The sequence below is a fragment of the Sebastes umbrosus genome, chromosome 5, assembly GCF_015220745.1.
Source record: "Sebastes umbrosus isolate fSebUmb1 chromosome 5, fSebUmb1.pri, whole genome shotgun sequence".
In the NCBI taxonomy this organism is placed as follows: Eukaryota; Metazoa; Chordata; class Actinopteri; order Perciformes; family Sebastidae; genus Sebastes; species Sebastes umbrosus.
The window spans coordinates 25,365,762-25,389,711 of record NC_051273.1 but is presented as its reverse complement, the minus strand read 5'-3'; the positions used below and the strand labels follow the sequence as shown (position 1 = coordinate 25,389,711).

Sequence of the window (23,950 nt, the reverse complement as noted above, 5' to 3'; positions counted from 1 at the left end):
CTCCACTTAGATGAATACTTCCATGGTTAAAGGAGGAATAGGATAATTCCACTTCATACATTTGCAGTATTATGAAATGGGAGTCTGTGGTGGAATTCCTCCATTGTATACACACCCACTGCCTTCACTCAAATGGAAGTTATAAAATCAAACAGGACTAAAATCTTAAGGATTGACACTTTAACGGTTTATGGTGAATAAACCAAAAGTGTTCAGCGGTCAAATTTGTGCAAATGGCGCACGGTCACCACCTTAATAGACGTCATCCTCCAAGCCTTATCTTACGCCTCAACCAAAACTATTGTACACATGCATTAGTTCATGCATCACTCTTCAGCAAGCGTGCCAGTGATGGGGTAGTCAAAATTCAACATCTCTTCATTTTAAGGGGTGACGAGGCAAAAAAGTTTGATAACAACAGGAGCGGAGAACGACTGTAGTTACTGGGCTAATTTACCGAAACCTGTCACCTGCACAGTCTCCCCTCGTTCCCTGTCAGAGGACAGTTTTCCAGATGTGTTTGACAGTTCATCCGTATAGAGAGGTGAAGTCCCGCCCCTTCCGGTGGAGCACCATGGGTCCGCATTTTGTAAAAAACATGAACGGTAATCAACGGAGAGAGATAAATCATTTTTTTATCCAGTTTGAATTGCTCCATGAATCACACATATGATGTTTGTCAATTTAAAAGATAATTTTGCAAGTCAAGAAAGTCTCAGTTTGTTGTAAAACAGTTGAAGTATCAGATTGTGAAAATACGTCATTAGAAAGACAACACACCCGAAAGTGTGGTAGTGACGTCTCTCTCTCTCTGAAGCTACGATGTCTGTGTGGTCCACCTCTCTATTGTCATGTTGCTATACTGCCTCAGAGTTGTTACCCAGAATGCCTGTATACCTTCTGTCACACTGTCCTTTGGGTCCAAATCAGCACAACCCTGAGGAGAAGGAAGTAGGATGGATAGAAGGAAACAAGGGTACAGTATGGAGACCCAGCCAGCGGGTGTAGCTGCTGACTGGGGATCAGACGTGGTGGGGGTCTGGTCTGTGTGTGGCCCTGCCTGTTAACCAGCCTGTCTGGCCCGGCAGTGAGGAGCTGATGAGCCTCCGTTAATTAAAGCCTGAGCTCCATGTCATCAGCTTATCTGATGAAGTGAACTAGAGAGAGAACAACGCCACCGGCTGCTGTGTTCACCCCGGGGTCCGCGGGCTTTCACCTCATACATGTACGAGCGTAACTGAGGAGGAAGTAAAGAAAGACCAGCAATTAAAAATAATTGGGTAATTTCATAAACACAGTGCAACAGGGGAAATATATTTAATCAAGCGCGATCATTAGACCAACTTATGCTCCACTTCCCTCTGCAACCAGCCGGGTGCTTCAGGGCCTCAGAGAGAGGGAAGGAGGGAGGAAACGGAGGGTGGTAAAAACAGAGAGAGAGAGAAATGGAAAAGGAAATTTAAAGAAAACAAAGAAAAAGAAAAGTTTGAGAAGTAAGCAGACGGAGAGTTGGTGGCCAGAGTTATGTGTGATCCCTTTCATGTCCCTCGACTGGCCCGTGTTGCCGTGCCAACCCAAACAGCGGCGTTGGGGAGGTCCGACTCTCCCATCGCTCCCCCTTCTTCCTCGCCCCGTGCACACCCCACTGACAGGATGAATAACAAACCCGATGTGTGTCTGAGGCACAGAGAGAGAAAATCCACGTCTCGAAAAAAGTTATTTTGTGACCTTCTTCCCCTCTTTCTGTCACTGCTGCCAGTAAATCACAAGCATCGCCATCTGGGGACATCGCATTCTCACTACTGGAGCTGCACACACTGACACAAGTACAGACAAACTACGATCCATCATCCTGAGATAGCAGGAAGAACGAGGAACATTTGCCTGCTCTCTGTCTCATCCCACAGTACCCCGACGCTGAGAGAAGAAGAAATTAAAAGGAGAGAGAGAGGAGGTTTGATTCTGCACCAAACGCTGACAGGAAACACATCGTCATTTTCTCTCTCTCTCACCAGCATCAGTGTCGTCTTTGCCACAACAGAACGATAGTTTAACAGTAACAGCTTGGAGCTGTTTACAACCTGCACACATCACATGCACCACAGACTGTCTGGCAGCAGCCAATCGGACTCCAGGTTGCAGGACAGCAGTGGGTTCCTCATCCAATCACGCCGTTTGTTCTCTGTCTTCGCGACGTCGCCGATAACCAATGGGGCTCTTTCCACATGTGGTGTTGGCTGTGGAGCCTCTGGTTAAAGAGCTCATTTCCCAGGCTGCAATAAGCGGAACCATTTTCTTGGATAAATACTGTTCAACCCTTTAATCAAAGCCCTGCCCTAAGACAACAATGCAGACACACTGTGCGGTCCCGTAGAGATATGTTGTTGATATGGATGTTCACTTCACATGCAGTGATGAGAAAGATGCATCGTGTACACAAACGCACAACATAGAGACAAAACTCTGGTTAACACTTTATATTATCTGTTTAGGTGGCTCTACTGTCCTCCCTCTGGTGTGAAGCTGCATGGTGACATGCATTATTTAAAGTTATCACAAGGAAGTTTTAACTGCTTATGAAACTCTATATGACCTACACAAGCAAACCATCCCACAGTTTTCCCATTCTTCCTGCTGACGCCTCACATTTGTCTTCTTAAAAGGCTCAGTTTTTTGGTTCGGCAGCTTATAAAAACTTAGTTCTGAGTTCTTTACCGTGTCGGTAGTGCATCCCACCACACAGCAGCTTTTAGGCATTTTCCTGTTGTTTGCTAGCAGGCGAAAGTAAAATGTAGTTTTTGGATAGAGAAACTTGAATAAATAGTTGTTCGAAGGAGATGTTTTCACAGCAATATAAAATAGATAATATAGAGTGAATTATGACAGGTTTAAGTTCCTAACGCTAACTCTAAGTGTTTATTGTTTTGTTTTTTTTTTACCGCGGGTATCGAGAATCGTGGAATTTCACTGGTATTGGTATCGACTGCTAAATTTCTGTTATTGTAACATCCTTAGTCCTTTATCCTATAATTATCCCTATAAGTAAAGCTACACATCCATCTCACGGGTTATGTAACAGACCGTTGCTTGCTGCTCACAAAAGAAAAACTGGGAAAACAACTTCAACTTGATGTTGCACCACAGAAAACTCAGTTCCACCCGGGCTGACAGGAAACATGGAATAGAAAAAAAAAAGTTAAGTAATCTGAGGAAGATTTCCTGAAGATGCTCTTTAATTAAGTTCCCAGAAGGAGGTAGTTAGTGGGGTCCTGTCCTGCGCACTGTCCTAAACATACTTGTCCCTATTGCTTCTCTTGTGTGTGTGTTTGTGTGTGTGTGTGTGTATTGTTCTTGTGCGCCGTAGCCAAGGGGAGTAAAATAGAGGAATTTGTAAAAACATTGTTCTCATGGCGACCAGGTTTCATTCAACGTCTGGTTTCCATTTGAGTCTTTTAATTGGGGAGAATGTCACAATCAGTGTTTTGCTCTGGATGCAGAGAGAGACGACCTCCCGCCTCATGTTACTCCGGCCAAGCACTTCATCGGCTGCCATAAAAAACTCTCACACAGACACGCATTTAAACGCACTGCTGGATTCCTCTGAATGGGCAAGACGTTCGCGCACACACACACATAGTATTTTATTCTGTCTGAAACACACCTGGCACACTATGACAGGGTAATTTCCAGTGAAGTGTTTATAACAGAGAGTCAGGTTTTTAACATGAGCCACATCTCTCTGAGCCCGAGTCTGCCAAGAGGCCCCTCCAATCCACGCTGCACTTAGCCAAGTAGAACAGGAAGAGAGAGAGACGCAGTATGAAGGAGGGAAAGAGCGAAAAAGAGCAAGAGGGATCAACAATCTTTATTAGTGCTTTACATAGATTTACCAACCCCTATATACACTATACGTGCGCTATGAGATGAAAACCCCTAACAGCAGTGTATTATTTCAGGGTGTGTGAGAAGGTACAGCCAAAACTAAAAGTAGCTGTAATTATGAAGTATGTGGCAGGGGAGGAGACCGTGTGTGTGTGCAGGCTCAAGGTTAAAGACGCTATTACTCTGGGAGGTACAGCTGGATGTGGTGTGGAGGTAGACGGTTAATTCATCTTAAGGCCTTGATCTGCTCCACCACACAGTTACCAGCTCAGCTAAGCCAGCTACGGCTCTGGTGGTGAACAGAGGAACCAAAGAAAAACACTGGTGCCTGTTACAGAGGTTGAAAGTTTTCCTACATCTGTAGTAGGGGTGGAAAAAAAATCGATTCATGCAGAGGTCGAAGGAAGTTACCGCTTTTATTGTTGTAGTCTGAGTAACGTGACGTCATATCCGTTTCGTATCCGTCAACCAAAACAAACCTCAGCGAGCCGAAACGAGAAAGTACAAAACAGTGGAGGGTCAGCGTGGATACGACCTGCACCCTAACATGTTAAATCCAGCGTGGTGAACACTACACATCCAGTAAAGGATGGAAACACTTTGGGTTTCACACATTGACAGGAAAAGCAGAGCTAGACATCACGGCTAAAGCTGCATGCTCACGGACAGGAAACGTCATCGTATCGCGGTAACGTTGCGGTCGAGCCGGCCATCGCTCTCGTCTCCGTGGTCAAATGGGCCGACGCTACAACTGTAGAGCCCCCATATACTGACATTTATGTTAAATGCATTCAAACAGCCCCGATGGAGCTGATCATGGATGGATAAAGAGAACAGAGCTGACGGGAGAGCTAGAGACCACCTTGGAGATGTTAGAGGAAGTAGACACGTGTGACTACGCCCTGTTTTCAAAATAAGGCGTTAACAAAGGGAACTGTATATACAAAATACATCTATGGAAATAAGATTGATTGGATTATATTCACCAGAAGTATAAAACATTACATGTCCCCTATAAATTAAAAAGAAAATATCACTAATTTGTGAGGGAAATGTTTTCTTGTTGGAAAAAATTTAATAAATAATGACTGATATATTTTACTTTAGGACATCTCTGACTACAAACATGCTGAAAATCAAACATTTTACCGTATTAATTTAGATATTTTCCAAAGTAAAAGTTCCTAGATGTGTGTGTGATCTTTTTCCCATGTTCTAGTGTTAAAATAAGTTAACAAAAAACACAATGAATCGTAAAATCGAATCGCAATACATATCAAATCGGCACCCAAGTATCCTGATAGTATTGAATCAGGAGATAGGTGAATCGTCCCCGCCCTAAAAACCCACTCAAGTGAAAAAACATTTTTCCACAATTGATTATTAATGCATTTTGCCGTTTCCATACAGATTTTCTAATGCAATACTTCAAAATGTGCATAAAAATATGTGAATGGAAACACGTCTATTGTCATGGCAGAGAGGCTGTAGATGTTAAACTGAAGGGTGATTTCTCACTCACACTTTCTCTCTCACATGCACAAAGTTCGGACTTTCTCACACTCGACTATTTGTTTAGCTGCTCGCCAAACTAACCAGAAAGCGTGTGCGTAGGTGTGTGTGTGTGCATGCATGAGAGAGTGTGATGCAGGAGGATAGAAGGAGAGGGATGGGGTGTGAAGACTTTGATAAAAATCCTCCCATTAACAGCACTGGAGGCAGACAGAGGAAATAAACTGTTCCCACTTTCCTCCTCCGATTTCTCTCCTCTTCCACCATCAGCACATTTAGCAAACCCGAGCACGCTCCTGGAAGCAATCATGAAAATCACACTCACCGGTGAGTTTCTGCAGCAGGGGGCTGAGGTCGGTCTCTCGGGTGATGACGAGGGTGAGCGCTCCTATCAGCTCCCTCTCCAGCTTCTCCAGCTCCTCCTCCTCGGCGTCTCGGTCCGCGGGCTGCGCCTCGTCAGCCAGGGAGTACAGGTAAACCAGCAGGAGGATCAGCTCATCGGGCCCGCATTCATCCTCCCCGGACCTCGACCCCGAGGCCGTGCTGTCCTCGCCTCCGCGGGGCTTCATCAAGGGCAGCAGCTGCCTCAGCACGGCGGGGAAGTCAGAGTCTCCGAGAGCCTGTAACACACACACACACACGGAAAACAGGTGGTTAGTCAGAAAACAGACACTTCTGTACCTTCAATCAACATCTCACAATGGTTGGAACACAACAGGGAAATGCTAAAAGGAATATCATGCATAAATGAATAAAAACAAAAATAAATTCATATAATTTAATAATGAATAAATACATTTAAAAATATTTTTTAAATATATAAAAATGCAAAAATAAATAAATACATTTAAAACTTAATAAAAATAAATAAATAAAAGGAAAAATTAAATAGAAGAGTAGATCGATAGAGAAATTAATAAAAAAGGTAAATAAATAGAGAAGCAAATTAAAACAGAAAGATCAATGTGTGTTTGTGTGTGTGTGTGTGTGTGTGTGTGTGTGTGTGTGTGAATGTACGAACAGAAAGATTTAATAATACTAAACCAAACCCTGCAAAGCCTGAAATGCATCCAAACCCAAACAGATCACGCCCTCCGCCTATTTATTTTTTATTTCTTCTCTCCTCCTCACTTTTCTTTTTTTTTTTGCATTCTCCTTCTTTTCTTCTTCTAAATTTATTTTATTTTGTTTTGTTTTCACATGCTGTCCCCTGTTGTAATTATTTATGTCCTTTTTATGTCATTGTCCTTTTAGTAAATCAGTGACAGCTGTTGTTGCCTTTGTATTTGTAGTATGTCCAAATTGTCTACATGTGCACGAATTGGTGAATAAGGGGAAAAAAATAAATAAAAGTACATTCTCGAGACCTGTAAAGGTGCTTATAAGTCAGATTTTTACTGCCCATAGTGCAAAATGACCAGGGGCCTGATAACAATGTTGATTAAAGGGGAACTCCACTGATTTTACACGTCAATGTCTGTTTACAGGTGTTGTGGAGTAATACTGCATATATGAAAAAAATTAGTATAAAGCCTCTAGGGGATCCAGAAGGAGCTGCGCAGAGCAGTGTTGTAGTATTCGAGATCGGTCTTGGTCTCGAGATCGCTTTTTGAAGGTCTCGGTCTCGTCTCGAAATTGACCGCAATTTTACTCGGTCCCGTCTCGGTCTCGGTCTCAAACAAAGACCACTCCGGATTTTATTTCAAGACCAGCCAGGACCGCAACTGTAGGGACATCACTAATCTGCCAGTGCACTGTCTGATTTATTTGTTGACATCATTACTGTGATTGCTCACAGAAAACAAAAGGAAAATTCCCACACTTTTATGGAATTTTATGGATTTTTTAAATGGAAATGTGGATCTTTCAGATCAATTTGAGGAGTGCGTCTGGTTTGCATGTTCCACATTTTATCATAAGTGTGTCAGGCAGTGTGGGACTCGTCTGGTCTGGTCTCGGTTTCTACTCGGTCTCAACCCCTCAAAGTCGTGGTCTCGTCTCAGTCTTGCTATACTCTTGACGAGAACACTGGCGCGAAGTCTGATAAATTACCTCAAGTGATGTCACTTGAGTCAGTGTTGCTTGGGACTGAAATCTTCAAAAGTAAATGAATAAAATCTGGGGAGGTGTATCCCACTTTTGATCCTTTTTTCATCATGAGTCTGACAGTCGTCTAGCAGCGCAATATTAAATCGGTATAGAGTATAGTTTTAAACGAAGAGTTTAATGTTTTGGGAAATCTTCTCAGCTTTCTTTCGTAGAGTTAGATGAGAAGATTAATACCACTCTCATGTCTGTACGGTAAAATCATCCAGTTAGCTTAGCTTAACAAAACGACTGGAAACAGCTAATAAACACGTTTTATCTTGTTTCTTTCATCCGAAGTGTAAAAAAGTTGTTGATTAATCATCTGTGTCTCTTCATTATGACGCAGAGTGTTTACATCATTTGTTATCACCTATTCATTAATCTACATTCTTATTAGTGTTAGACTGTGTGTTGTAAAAACACTGTAATTGTTTAAATTAAGAGCCCAGTGTGAATGAGCTCATCGTTCCATTCGCTAATTTAACAGCTCTGAGAGGCTGAGGTAACGCTTCATTCTGTCTCATTCTTTTGTTGGATTTGCATGGACACACACACAAATCCAACATTTTGGGGCAATGTTTAGGAGCAGTGACCTGTTTTTTGTGAGCCCGTCTGAGCGGCTCTGAATAGTCCCTCACGATGGTTTCGCTCCAGTCCAACACGCTGTAGATCAGTGGACCGTTTTCAGAACACTGGCCACTCTCACAACAACAGTGAGCTCATACTGTAGACCTATAAAACAAGGGCGTGGAGCTAATCTGTCCGAAAAACTGGATGAAAAATAGGGCTGAAGGGGGGAAAACGGAGGGTCACAGAGTGGAGGGGAAAACAAATCAGGGGAAGAGAAAAGGAAAGATAGGGAGATATCACAAGAGAAATGAAGCTTCAGATGAGAGTATAAAGGGAAGGTTTGTTGACAGAGAACAGCGTGTTTGTGTCGGATAGATCTACAAATGCCCCCGGTGGATGTATTTCATTTTAACGAGGGATTCCTCTGTGAGGAGCTTTGTGTTCCTCTCGCTAAGACAAACAGGCTCTGAGAACGAGAGGCTGTGGACCTTGTGGTGGGCCCACTGGGGGGATCCTGTGTCTGACCCAGAAGAACTCCTCTCCACTGAGCCAAAGACGCAATTCAATAAGACCCAGAGACGGCGAGCCAAAGCCGCGGAGCTGACTGACTGTCCCTCATGAAGTAGTGGCTGAGGAGAAGACTTCTTGGGAAAATCACTGTCTCTGTTGGAGTGTTCACAATACTGGGCTGCGGTCGAATAGTCAAGAAAATTAAGTCCTAATGTCTTTTCTTAACCACTTTCCCTTGACCTCGATGGAAACTGGTTCTCAGCCTGGGGGTCCCGACGCCCACTAGGGGTCGCCAAAGCCTCACTAGGGGTCGCCAAATCTTCACTAGGGGTCGCCAAAGCTTCACTAGGGGTCGCCAAAGCTTCACCAGCGGTTGCCAAAGCTTCACAAGGGGTCGCGAAAGCTTCACAGGGGGTCTCGAGGCCTATGTCAAGACAACTTAAAAAAAACAACTATATCTCAGCATTTTATTCATTTCTGTGAAGAAAAACTAAAAGTTTGGATTATTATTTAAGATGTAAATTTAAAAAATAGAAAAGTTAGGCCTACTAGAACAATGGCCAAACGTAAGGGAGAAGAAAATGCTGAGTTTGTCAAAAAAGAAGCCTAATGATATAAAAATTAAATAAAAAATTCACAATACAGGGAATTGTATTAAAAGTTCCTTAAAAATAACAGGAAAACTCATCTCTAAAACAATATTCACAGGAAATAATCTGCTCGAAATTCTCTTTCCTTTGGTATAGGATGGTCCAGTGTATCCTATGCTAAAGGAGATAAGAAAGGAAGCACCTTTTCTTAGCATTTAGAGGATTCGACCAGCTCTCATCATCAAAAAAATATCACCGTTAACAGTCATTTCTGCATGAACAGACACTGCCAATATCTGCATCAGTCACATCCTCTCAGCAGCCAAGGAACTGGGAGAACACACTCTCCTGCTGGTCTGTTCACTCCAACAAGGCCTCCTCCCTGCCTCCTCAGACCCCAGCCAACTGCTCACCCCTCGGGACCGCTCAAACACCATCTCACCACACATTTTTTTCTCCTTAAACATTGTGAAATCAAATACCTCTCCCAGTTACACTCATTGGACCTGCCAAACAATGTTTGGGATCTTTCCCTCGCTCGTTTTGCTGATGGACGCCGGCAGCGTGGAGAGGAAGACAAAGACCGTTAAGGGTTTCTTGCAAACGACTAATCACTTCCTCTTTCATCTCTAACTTTAAAGCTATTAATCGCTGACACTTCTGTCTGCACATGTTCATTCATGTGATCCTCAAAGAAGCGTGTCTACTGTCAGCAAGTTACATTTTCATTATCAGAATTACCTGCTGCCAACTTACTTTGGGATCAGAAGCATAGACTGTATACAAGAAGTGGACGTAGTCACCGTGACGACACCATTGGTTTGTGGACTGCTGTTTTGGCATTTTGGCCGTCGCCATCTTGTTTTTTTGCAACCAGAAGTGCCACGAGAGGGTGGAGCTAAGTATAATCGAACGCTGAATAAGACATTTTTACACACAAAACAGACAAAACACACTGTGAAAAGGTTAAAGTTGTAAGACGAAAACTCAGACAACGCACAAAAAAAAACGCATAGAAAAGACCAAAATGAAGAAGTTAAACTAAACTAAAATAATACTGACTGTTGATAACAGTCACCGTCGGGGAGGTGGAGCGTGAGGACCCGAAAGATGGTGAGGAGAGGTTAACGTCACGCTGCCGTAAAGTGGTATCGGTGCCGTTATGGGAGTACAAGTACGAGTACGAGTACATGAGCACAGTGTCGGACCCGATGCCCGATACCCAAGATGGCAACGGCCCAAAAAACCAACTACGTCCACTTCTTATGTACAGTCTATGTCCAGGAACCGTGTCTCATGAAAAGCACATAAATTAGGACTGAATCTAAATTTGGAGAATTCAATTTGAAATAGGACCTAAAAGTAAATATTGGACTTTATTCCACGGAACAAATGTGAATGAACTTGCAACTCAAGTACAACTCCTGCCACCACTAATCTCTTTCTATATCTTTGCAGCCTGGTATACCTTCCTTAACTGTGTGTGCAGACTGTGTACTCCGCAGTATGTGTTTTCATGTGTGAGAAGAAGCATGCAGTGTAACTGGGTCCCTTCAGGAGATCCATGAAAGCTGCTGTCAGCTGCATGCCATGGCGCCAGAGCAGGAAATGGAGGCCTTTGGTAAAGAACTGAGACTGAACTGAGTGAAGCCGAGTGGGAAGACTGACTAAAGCTCTTTCCAGCACCGGAGCTAAAAAGCTCAACAATGCCCGACTCACGGCGCTGGCACACAGGCTCACTGGAAAGGTAGCGAACTGTACACCTCTGTGAACAGAACGGAGCAGAATACTGCACGGTTTCCACGACACAATCGGAGCTTTCCACACAGATTATATGTGTTTTATTTCATTAGATTCACTTGACTGTTGAAACTTTGAAGAATAAGCATTTAGTGGTCAGACTTTAAATACTTTTCTGCAGATTTACAGATTAATGCATTAATAATAAATTAAAAAAGAGCCAATTCAAATATATGTTAATACCAGTTTTATCTTTAAGGATATCTTTCCACTGCAGCATTAATCCAACTTTCAGAAACCCGCCTAACGTTTTCCCCAGGAAACGTTATAAAAACACTCTCAATGACAGACTGTAAAGGAATGCAGCTAAAGTCATGTGGCGTTTAAGGTCCACGCTGCACATTTCGGGGGCGGTGCTCACAGAATTACTGCAGTAATAACAGGAAGCTATCGTTATTATTACACACCATTACTGAATGCACTGGCCCTGCCGCCAGGCTCTAATGCCACTATTACACACAATTATAGAATAACAATGGCATCGCTCTGTCAAAACAACGCTCATTTTAAGGCGTGCAATTACTCAAATAAAGACATTACTTTAAGAGTTTCTTATCGTGACGAAATGTCTCCCAAAGAAAAACTGACTTTGGATAAAAATACCGAACATAGCACTTCTTTGTTCCCTGAAAAGACTCGTTCTGATGCTAAATGTGCTGCTGGATTATTGGTGTAAGACTGAAACATCAACTGGCTTCTTGCTCGCGCCTTTGCACCAATCATAAGCTCCCCCCTCTGGTTTGAATCGCTCCGCCAGTGATTGACAGATTACTGTTTGGCAATCCCGACCATCCCGGGGTCCGTAAAGGCTCAATCTCGCCCAATAGCAGAGCCGGGGCCAAACTCCGCCCCGGCCCGAACAGGAAACCAGCTCCAGATGCAGCCCCTGGAGGAAGGTGAGTGTTTCAGATGCAGCACAGCGCGCTTAACCAGAACCAGGCTTCACTTGCCTCGCTCGCTGCCTGCACAATGAACCTTTTTTTGGGGGCCTGAGGGCAGATGGGGGAGGGGAGGGTATTGGAGGTGGAGGTCCTTGTGGGAGCATGAACAAAGTTGGCTATAGGTCAGTTGATCTAGTCAAGCAAAGACGCCCTGGACAGGAGTCACCTTACATGGATGTCAGACGGTTCATCATTACCATAGCAACTAGAAAAAAAAAACCTCATTTGCATTCCTTTGGAAAGCAACACATGTGCTTCATTTGAAAATATGTAATCACATCCAATTTGCATTCACGAATAACAACACGCGAAGCTGGAAGGGATACAAGCAAACTTCTAAAACAAAAATACATAAATCTTGACGATGGAAGACAGCTAGTTAACTTTGACTCTAAATTATGTACAGCAAGCTCACTATTGATTTGTAGTTTGTAGAAAAGCTGGAAAACAAACAAGTCTTGTCTTCATCCTCAGAGAGGCTGGCAGGATCGTGAACATGTAAACAACACCGAAAACGCTTTGACAGACATTTAGTAAATGTCTTATCTGAGCCTGGCAGCGCTCTCAGTCTCTCAAACATCGAGTGTCTCAGCGGGGACATATGCTCACTGTAACCTGCGGTGATGACAATGATGGATCCGACAACGGATTCACCGGAAAAAATTCTGTTTATTAAAAGACGGAAATTTGCCTTAAGTTGAGCGGGGATGGAAAAAGTAAGGTTTATCTCTGGACCTATTTTTACAACCATCACTCTGTCCTGTGTGAAAGGTGTGGACGACGGATCAGGTCTTTAACAAGCAGATCGGAAATGTGACTCTAAACACGGAGACAGAGGAAGGCAACAGTCAGGATCATACAGATACTGAAGAGCGAAAGATCACTCATTTTTATATTTTTCCTTTGGCCCACCACCACCCACCCTCTTTGGAGGACTAAATTAACTTTTTTTTAATTATTTTTTTAAATTAGTAGACAATGAGGGAAAAGAAAAATGCTAATTATGGCTGTCAATCCATTAAAATACTTAATCTCTGATTAATTACACATTTTGTATCTGTTCAAAATGTAACTTAAAGGGAGTTTGTCAAGTATTTAATACTCTTATCAACATGGGAGTGGATAAATATGCTGCTTTATGCAAATGTATGTATATATTTATTATTGGAAATCAATTAACAACACAAAACAATGACAGATATTGTCCAGAAACCCTCACAGGTACTGCATTTAGCATAAAGATATAGCATGTCTGAAAAAAAGTAAAAATAAAATGTCAGAAATATGTCAGAAAAAACTACAACGAATATCCGACAACTGTCCGAAAAAAGTGAAAAAAAAAATGTCTGTAAAATCTCCGAAAAAAAGTCTGAAAAATGTCATAAAAATATGCTCAAATCATAACATGGCAAACTGCAGCCCAACAGACAACAACAGCTGTCAGTGTGTCAGTGCGCTGACTTGACTATGACTTGCCCCCAAACTGCATGTGATTATCATAAAGTGGGCATGTCTGTAAAGGGGAGACTCGTGGGTACCCATAGAACCCATTTTCATTCACATATCTTGAGGTCAGAGGTCAAGGGACCCCTTTGAAAACGGCCTTGACAGTTTTTCCTCGCCAACATATAACATCATTTTTGGAGCGTTATTTAGCCCTCTTCCCCAAAAGCTAGTAAGACATGATTGGTCTCAATGGATCCTTTAGGTTTTATAGTTTCATATGATACCAGCGTCTTCACTCTAGCTTTAACACTGAGCTGCTACAACCTAAAAATCACAATTTGTGTTAATGCGTTAAAGAAAAATAGTGGCCTGAAAACAAATTTGCAAATTATCGCGTTAACTTTGACGGCCCCAATGATAATACAATACCTAATGATAGTCGTAATAAGTATAACAATATTATAAAAAAAAAAAAAGAAAGGAAAGAGAAGAAAGAAGGAGCGAATAAGTCGGTCTCCTTGACGACATCTAAACAAACTAACAAACAGAAAAGCACTCAGAAGTAGACAAGGACACATGAATGTAAGCAGACAAACAACTAAAGAAACAAAAGAGAAAAAAAACGAGCTGAGACAGAACAGAGACATAAATAAATAAATAAATAAATAAATAAATAAATAAATAAATAAATAAATAAATAAAATAAAGCCCTGGATTCAAAAGAAACGAAGATCCCTAATTAATGAATTCTCTCATATTTTCTGTTGTCAAACAACAGAATCACATTATGATTTGTTAATATTGTCACATAATTTTTAATATGATTGTGACTCAAATACAAGATGAGAGATTTGAAACTACAACATCTACCACATGTTTATATCCTGTTCTCAGCTTTAAAGTTATAGACCTTTAGATTTCCATGAAATCAAACCCTATATTTTTTAATACTATTCATGGTTGTTGTTTTTTCTGCAATTCTGTAATTACCATATTATACATAGTTTTCTATAGTTAGTGGCGGAGTGCTGGATTGAAATTGCCTACATACGCATGAGGGATTCACAGGAAACAATGCATGCATGTAATCCAGTGATTAGCTTCACTGTTGAGGCTCTCCTGCTGCTTCACATCAATAGGAGAAACACAGAAAGGCTTTTATTGTGAAGCAATCACAGAAATCACAATGTGTTTGTCACTGTGGTTAGCACTGACTGAAGAGGTCGTTCATCGGAAACAGTTATTTTCTGCATTTCTTGGCAGTGAATCAGTTTTAAATGTTGCAAAGAGTAACCGGATAAGAGGGAACAGCCGCCGTTAGTGAGTTGTTAGATGAAGAGCTGCAGGCAGTCGGCAACCTCTGGCTCTGAGAAGTGAAGTCAATGCTGAAGTGCCTTAAACCTGCATTCTTTCTAACAGCCAGCAGGGGGCGACTCCTCTGGTTGCTAAAAGAAGTCAGATTGTATAGAAGTCTATGAGAAAATGAGCCTACTTCTCTCTTGATTTATTACCTCAGTAAACATTGGAAACATGAGTTTATGGTCTCAATCGCTAGTTTCAAGTCTTCTTCAATACAGCATGATGTTCATTTAGTGAATTATTGTCCCATTTAGAGTCAAATAGACCATAAATCAGGGGATGCTTTAGGGCGGGGCTACCTTGTGATTGACAGGTCGCTACCACGGCATTGTTTGGTCTGGGAGTTGTCCATGTTTTTGTCTTATAACTTTAACCCTTTCACAGTGTGTTTCCAAAGTTAATTATAACATTTTTGGTCGCCTAAAAATGTCTTATTCAGCGTTCAGTTGTACTTAGCTCCACCCTCTCGTGCCACTTATGGTTCCAAAAAACCAAGATGGTGACGGCCAAAAACCAAAATGCCGAACTCGAGGCAACAAAACAGCAGTCCACAAACCAATGGGTGACATCACGGTGACTACGCCCACTTCTTGTATACGGTCTATGGCCGCAGGTGACAGGCTGCACACCTCCAACTCCTCTGCAAAGTAACTAACTTCACTCTGTCCTGATGCACTTTTATTGTATTATTTTTGACTGAAAGTTGCTGCACCAGGAGTGTTTGTGTAATATTAAACCATACTTGAAATCCTAAGGGTTTCTTTAATATCCCTCACCACTCTCTTCTCCATGAAGATCAACATCCAGATGTTCTGATGACGAAGCAAAACACTGCTTGAATGAAAAGGAAAACAGTCCAGGATTTTCTTTACAACAAATCCATTCATACTCAGTAAATTAAAGAATGTAGTCTGCAGACTGACCACTACTCTGTGGCGTGTCCATCGGTAGGTTAACATGTCTCAGCTCTGAGAAAACATGCACATAAATACAGCTGAGTTAGAAGAAAACCAAAGTAAAAAAGGAAAGATAAGATCATTTGATTGACTGATTGATTGATTGGACAGACTGTTGTAAAGTGAGAGATGGAATGATGGATGGATGGAAAAGCTCTTAGAGGTAAGGTGACCCCTGGTCTGGCTCCATCAGCCCGATGCCTGTTATGTTTGTGGGAACGCCGACACATAAATCCTTCCTTTTAAATGAGGCCTGAATTACCACACAGAGTGCGAGCTGGCTCTGTTTAGTTTCTGGACTGTTTGGGAGGGAAATCAATGGAGTCCTGCACACGGAGACGCACAGCTGAAGGTCAGCTCGCTGGAGGAGGGATGGACGGGCAGCTGCCTCTCTGTCAATACAGCTCTCAATAGCTTTTACACCAGTCCTTCTCCCCTTCACCTTTTATCCTCTTTAAGCCACAGACTCCACATGCATCCATACTTATCAACCCTCCCGATTTTACCAGGAGACTCACGTTTTTCATCGCCCTCTCCCGGTTTCCTCCCGGGGTCACAATTCTCCCACATTTCTCCCGATTCATGACAAATATTCACACCATTTCTATCTCTTCGAGTCAACCTGTTTCTGGCGCTGTAAATAACGGGTTTCAGATCGCAGTGGTGGCGTTGTCGCGTTGTGTCTGACAGGACTTTCAGTGAGTGAGAGTAGGAGAAAGAAATAGGCCTACTCAAGCAAGGGCAAAAAATGAATGAATGAGTGAATAAATGAAAACTGAGCCAATTAGACTGTTGTCAGGCTGTTAAATAGGCGTTATCGGTTGCTATAAGCCCCATAGATGTGGGTCAAGAGGGGCCTACTACACCCACTGGTAGGTTGTATCATCTATTCACATGGTAGATCCCTGAAAGAAGGTGCAAAAGAACACGACAGGGACCGTAGTAATTATGACGAGAGCAGTAGAGGAAGTCAGGCGCTGCAGTATTGACAGTGTGAAACTCCATAAGGGGTGGAGGTCGGTGAAGATGGATGGGACACAAAACACCCGGTGATCACCAAGGAGACAGGAGTTCGGAGACTGGAGTTCATATCCCAACGTGTGAAACCAACGATGTGTAGTTGTGTTTGTACTTATATTAACCCAAAACACAATGTTTTTCCCTAAATATAACTGTTTTTTTTGCCTAAACCTAAAGAAGTTGTAGTTTTATTGCCTAAACCTAAAGAGGTTGTATTTTTATTGCCTAAACCTAAAGAAGTTGTAGTTTTACTGCCTAAACCTAAAGAAGCCTTTTTGTTTGTGTTGTGATGTTTCATTCATATAGCGACTGATAACACCTATTTATTGGCCTCATAACAGTCGAATCGGGTGGAAAACTGATGATGCCAGAGATTCACACAAGTTCACACCAAAGGGGACAATCACTCTGTATTTGTTCCTGAGAATTAAAAGTAGAATTATTAAAAGTATTTAACACAAAACTGCAGTTGCAGTGTACTTTATAATTATAAATATTTTGCAATTTTCATTCTTTAAAAGTCACCAGAATGCAGGAAATAAAGTCTCTGAAACTCAAGTTTTTCTGGTTTCAATATCCTATTTTTTAGGTCCCAAGTCTGGCGAGTATGCCTGCATCTCTGTCTTTTATCTGTGTTTTTTCCTCCTCTGCTCTGTGTGTCAAAGGTTGGCTTGGCTCGGAGCTTCAGGGCTGTAATTTAGAAGAGACGTGGGACCCAATCACAGACACAAACACACAGTCCCCGCACGCCGCCCTGTCACCGCCAGTCAGCCACATGCTGGTCACTGCGGCTGGACTCTGTCTGCCCGGCACACGACGCCCTGCCTGCTTATCACACTCCGACTGAAACCTGCAGCTCCTTTGGTGCTCAGAAAAGAGAGCGAGATAGAAATCAAGCTTTTAATGTGAAAAAGAGTGTTTAGAAACATAAGGGAATTAATGAGGCTTTATTTTTGCCACATAGGCTGCAACAGATTATGGCGTAATTTACCAGATGAGAGTTGCTCTGCAGCCACAAACCCCAGGGCCATGTTAAACCTCCCGCACTTTTCTCACACTGAGAGAAGCTGAATCATATGCATTCATGAGCAGACACACACACACACATACACACACACATCCCGTAATACTGCCAAGGACAGTACATTACATCCACTACTAATTGACGCAGGAGGCTCCAGCAGGGAGAAAACATCCTGAGGTAAACAGACGGTTTCTAGACGAAGCAGAGTGAAAGAAGAAAATGTACCAGATAGGATTCAAAAGCAAAAACCACTGACGCTTTGACGCTTTGCAGTCGCTCAGTTTCATTTTTCACTGCAGCCAATCAGAAACGTGACATGATACAAGACTTTTGTTTTTGTTTTTTAATGCAGAAGCATGTAGTGTGGAAGATTAAAGCAGCCCATCTGATTCCAGTTTGAGCCTCACACATGGAGAGGAGGGCGCAGACGTGGTGGTGGTGGTGGTGGTGGTGGAGGGGGGGTTGAATAAGTTTAACCAGCACAGAGAAGGCTATTTCAAAATAAGAGTTTGGCTCGATTGGCTGGGAATGGGCTGATTGCAAATTTGTGAATGCGTTGTGGCAATTTAAGTGTGATCCTTTATCTGTTTTTGTTTCTGTTTGATTCATGTGAACATTTTTTTAAGTTTAAATGTTTGCATAAGAGGGAGATAAAGTTTCTGCACATGAGAGATGCTTTAATTCAGTTCCAGGGTTTGATGTAGAGGCTTTTTAACATTAGGGGGCACTGTTGAACCACGCCGAGTCCAGGGACGCTACATCTCAGCCTGCATGGATTTTGAACCACCCGTCTCTTTCCCTCCAAAAACTCTCCATCCCTCCGTCCTGGAGAAGTCTTCAACGGGCAGGAAACGGACTGGAGTCGAGGTGTTTGGGATATTTTTAAACTATTAGCTGAGTGATTCTGCATTGCTGACCTCAGCTCTACCCATGCCGTCATCTCTAACCTGTCATCACTAGATGCAGAACTCTGTCATGGCCTAGCTTTCTGTAGTGAATAAAACATGGAGAGCTGTGTCACCGGCTAGTGTATATGAAGTGAGTCATTACTCTGAGGCACAGCTGGTATGCTCTAAGAGGAGGAGGTTTATGTATGTATGTATGTATGTATGTATGTATGTATGTATGTATGTATGTGTGTCGGTGAGCGTGCCACATGTGGCGAGAGGCAGGGCTTCTTCTCTGAACCCCACATTAACACAGAGGTCACCGAGGTAACTGCGTTTATGGCTGAATGCCTCAGGACTGTGAGTACAGATGTGTATACGTGTTGTTTTTTGTGTGTAAATACGGTCTGCATCATAATGTGGACTGTCCCGCCAACCTGTGCGTATATCTCCATCGTAGACACGGACAAACACGCCCACACACGGCTGCTCTTCACTAAACATTTTAAAAACTTCTCATTACAGACACAGGAAATGGAAATCTCCCTCCATTTCCCTGCACATCTGTACACACACCTGGTTAGATGGAGAGATGAGTTACGCTCAAAATAACAACATTTGATAAACAAATGCTGAAAGACAAACACTAAGAAAAGAGAAAAATAGGGAGGGAGGGAAGATGGGAATAAAGTTAGGGATGATGGGAAGGAAACAGAGTGAGACCTCCGCTGAGAGATGTTATCAGTGCGGTGACGGCGGTGCTACTGCACATGACGTTCCCCGATGACCATACTTACGATGTGACTCACACCAATTCTCTCTTATTATGATCAACACGATTATCTACCGTCTGAGTCAACTAACAAGAGAGGTCTAAGTGACAATAGATACAGAAAGGATTAAATGTGGACGTGTAGCGCTCACATACACACACTTATAAATAAATACACACACACACACAATGAAATAAAGGCATCATTGGGTAAAGACCGCGTAATAAACGATTACAGGCTTATTCTCCCAATCCGTTTTTTACTGGAAACCCCTTTTCACACAATAAAGAAACAGTAAAACAGAGTTAGGAAATAGAAGCCACAGCGAGGGATAGATGTGGCAACGGGAGGGAGGAAAACTTTCAAAATAAAAGTGTAGACAGAATGAAAAACTGAAGGTTTTTATGTCACAATCTACAATCATAGACATAACAATGAAAGTCTCTAGAAAACTCTAAGGAGGCTTTAACATCAGGGACCCGGGCACGGATCAGAGCATGCTTGACCCCAAAGTCCAGTTTGTTTGATTACTGTGAACACTCTGTACTATACTTGAAAAAGTGGTCTCGTATCTCACATCAGGTGTGAGAACAAACTGTACCTAAACATGGAAGTGGACTACTAGTTAATGCCAGTAGCAGTCAGCGAGTAGTTTTGAATGGGCAGGCTTTTTACAACGCCGCCGGTCTCATCCTCTGAACTGAAGTACTTTTCTACACTGTACCGACAACTTAAACAAATGTCACGTAGATGATGACGCAAGTGTACTCGGGTGCGGAACAACATTACTAATGGTTCGTGTCCACAGGGGTGTTTTATATCGCGAGGGATCGTTTCGCTTCCCAGAATTGGACGCTTGATGGGCTGCCACTAGACACAAGGCACCTGATTGGACGAACGCTTTCCCTCGTGGGCTGCTGCTCCCAGCTTTCAAATCGGAACCAACATGGCGACTCGTTTGGAAACTTTCTTCTCTTATTTCATGAAAATAGTTCACAAAATGTGTTTCTGAAAAATTATATGCAAGAAATGAACCATGCAGCTGCTGAATCTGTCTTTATTTGGTATCGACAGTAGTTAGTTGAAAAGTTTCTCAGGAGTTTCCAGAGGCGGCGAGTCGCACAGGAAGCCCCTGATTTGCATAAAGTAGCCTAGACCTCAACGTCCAACATGACGCCCCGTCTCTCAAAACGCAACTCTACCAGAATGCATTGCATGGATGCTGACATAGACAATGAATGGGAAGCGTGGAAATGACGGAGGCTGTGGACACGCACCATAATGTGAAAGCTGAGTGGCGGGGAAGTTGGGGGGGGGATCATACTCGGCACGGTATAAATCAATCGTACCTAATATGATAACATCCTATAAAGACTCAAAGATCCAATTCTGAATTATTTTTTCTTTTCTTTGTTTATAGAGATCTATGGGGGGGGGGAACAGTCATGTACATCAAGCTGACCATGGAACGTATGATGAAATGAAATGTAAATTAAATTGAATGTATAATGGAACTACATTTACAACTGTAACTCTTTGACACGGTAATGTATACTGCCTGAGTATGAAAATTTAACAAAATTTTATCACAAAAAAAATTTGAGTTTAGACGAGTTCAAAATGTTTTCCATCATTTAAAAAGTTTTATTTTTATCACAGATGACAGCTGAATCTTTTCAAAAGCTTTCCTCATAAAGATGTGAGATTAAAGGTGCTAAATATGAGATTGGGAGCATTTTTATTGCCTCCACATGGCTCTTAACGTGGCCACGGCAGAGCTGGCGTCTCGTAGCTAACGGTGCTAACAACAGTGAAAACAACGGCAACAATGCTGACAGTATTAACCTGAGGAGGAACCGGAGGGTGGATGCTACGCTTCCAAAACAACGGCGTTGGTCGGAATGGCGTTATCAGCTGTAACCGCCGTGTGAGAGCAGTGCAAAGCGGCAGCCGTGAGCGAGCCAGTGGGGCACGCTCACATGCACTAAAAGCATGCACGGCCAACCTGGCGATGTCAACAAAACACAGCGAGAAGCTCTGATTACAACACACAAACAGAGGGAGAGAGACTTCATTCTCTGCTCAGGTAGACATTAGTCCTCTATATCTTTAAAAAGACAATAGTTGTTTGATGATATATTGATGCTCTGGATATCGTATAAAGAATCTTTAAACATTATTTCTACCACAGTGACTCGTCCTTCAGCGTATCAGAGCAGCGGGCCGTGAAGAGAACGCTCTTTCTGTGAGTAATCTAAGACCTGAGCCAGGGAGGCGTTCTGCACACACAGCACTCCTCTGTCACATATATATATATAACGTGACGACGCTAACACGGGTTGTATGAGAGCACGCCACCAAAACACTGAGAACCCAGTCTGACTGCAGCACACACACACACACACACATACACAGACATGCAGGCAACAGAAGGTATATGTGTTACGCTTGTGTTTACTGAAGTGTGATGGCGAGGGCTGGACACAACACGCAGGCTGGAGTGAAAGAGAGAGCACAGGCATACAGTGATCCTTCAGCAGACTACATGTCTGCAAACTAACACCCATCGGCCTGCACAGATTCCATCTGCTACAACACTCTGAATATCAGCGGGGTTTACCGGCTACTCTTTACGGCAATTCATTTGAGCATTGACCCACATTTCATGAAAGGGGCAAAGACTGATAGATGGAAACATGGACGGGGGACAGGATGACAGTTAGGAGGAGTCGGGGGTCAGGATGGAGACAGAGTGACGAGTGAACGGCTGATTTCTCTTTCTATGTGCATGTGTGAAAACAAAACAGTGCTGGCGTGCTGACGCTGGTTCTACACGCTACTGAAATAGAACAATACAAACAACAACAGCGAGAGTTTTTACTGCACAAACATTCCCAGAGCTTTAAGCCCACAGCTCAGCTAAAAACACCAGCAGGCGGGGCGACGAGGCAAACGTTAATACACCCTAACACCTCTTTTCTATTATTATTGTCTCCCTCTTTCCCAGATTTCTTAACCCGTTCCCCCGTGCATCTTCCTCATTCCTCTCCGCTCCAGCCAAAATCACACGGACTCTTAACCTCCTCTGACGTGATAAAAAGAAATTCCCTCATAACTTTGAGAAGTCATAAGTTATATCTCTGACAAAATCAAACCCGCTAAGAACTCGCAGGTGTGATAACACAAATCAAATCAAATAACGGCTCCGCTGAGGTTTAGAGAGACAGTCTTGTATGACGGGGGGGGGAGAGAGAGAGAGGGAGTGGAGGGCATGGATGGATCGCTGCACCAAACTCAGGCTGGAGTAAACTCCATCTCTCTACCCTACTCCATCACGCTCCAGTCCGTACCTTATCTCCACTGGGTCCATAATGGACCACCTCCACTTCCCAGAATTCTTGGGTCACAAACTGTGTTCCCCTCACACATTATAAACGTCCTCCTCGACAACCGAAGGCGACAGCTTGAGGACGTTTCTCACACTTTCTGTTTGCATGGATAACTGTGAGGATGTCAGGGCTCAACACTAACTCTTAAATGTGGTTGACGCGCTGGCAAACAGCCATCAGCTTTTAGTTGCCGAAACTGAATATATGTTTTTTTAAGTCACCTTATATTTTGAGTACCTAAGTTACTATGAAGATATATATCAGCTTAATAATGAAAATGTGACATAAAACAATATAAGACTAATTACAGTAACCAAACAAAGATCTTTGTAGTGTGTGTTTTATCTAATTCAAATCTTAAAGGGATAGTTCAGGTGTTCCTCAGTGTGGTTGTATGAGGTTCTTCTCCATAGTCAGTGTATTACCTACAGTAGATGGAGTTTGAAGAAAGACAGACAGGAGTACCAACACGGGAGCAAATCAATGTTCTGCTGTGGACGGGGGCAGCAGCTAAACACATTTTAGACACCTAAAAAAATCTATATCAGTTTAAGTGTACGCTATATTTAGAATATGTTCACTGCTTTACCTCGCTGTCAGACAGCCCTCTCGCCAACGCCACCAGACTCCAATGAAAAAACCTGTGATTTTACCTTGCAGAACACAGGAGTTGCTGGTCTACTGCTGCTGCCTTGTCTTAACGTGTCCATCCTCAATTCCTGCTATACTAAATACCAGTCGTAGTGCAGCTGTAGTCATGTTCTTCACAGATCCCTCAAAAATGAATCCAGCAAGTCACTAGTTGCTTGTTCATCATTTTGATCCCAAAAATTCTAAATGTAGAAACATGAACACAATATTCCCACATTTTTTTGTTTTTTAAATATATGCTCATTTGTATGAGCAGATCAAGTGCAAAGTTTTGACAGTTTTGTTACGTTATGCACGTAAGGTAACGACATCATCACAAGCGTACAACATGATGACATAAAAGACAGAAGCCTAAGCTTTCTGCTGCAAAAAGAATGAATGCTCAGCTATTATGTTTTTTATTCTAGATAGATTTAAACAGGATCATGCAAACAACGATCTGCTGCAACTGCCTGTGGAAGGTCCATTTTTAAAAGGGTTAAATGTCACTAATGCAACAAATATTAAAAATGTATTTATGCGCGTCTTGCTGTTTGATGTCACTGTTTTTCA

General features: G+C 42.6%; 1 protein-coding gene across 2 annotated transcripts in view; it reads right to left on the bottom strand.

The window, feature by feature from the left end:
* scfd2 (sec1 family domain containing 2) overlaps positions 1 to 23,950 on the bottom strand; it is a 130,539-nt gene that overhangs the window by 59,330 nt on the left and 47,259 nt on the right. For both annotated transcript variants that reach the window (XM_037771249.1, XM_037771248.1), the window contains one exon: positions 5,720 to 6,014. In XM_037771249.1, coding sequence (XP_037627177.1) covers positions 5,720 to 6,014 — 295 coding nt within the window. The remainder of the gene's footprint in view (positions 1 to 5,719; positions 6,015 to 23,950) is intronic.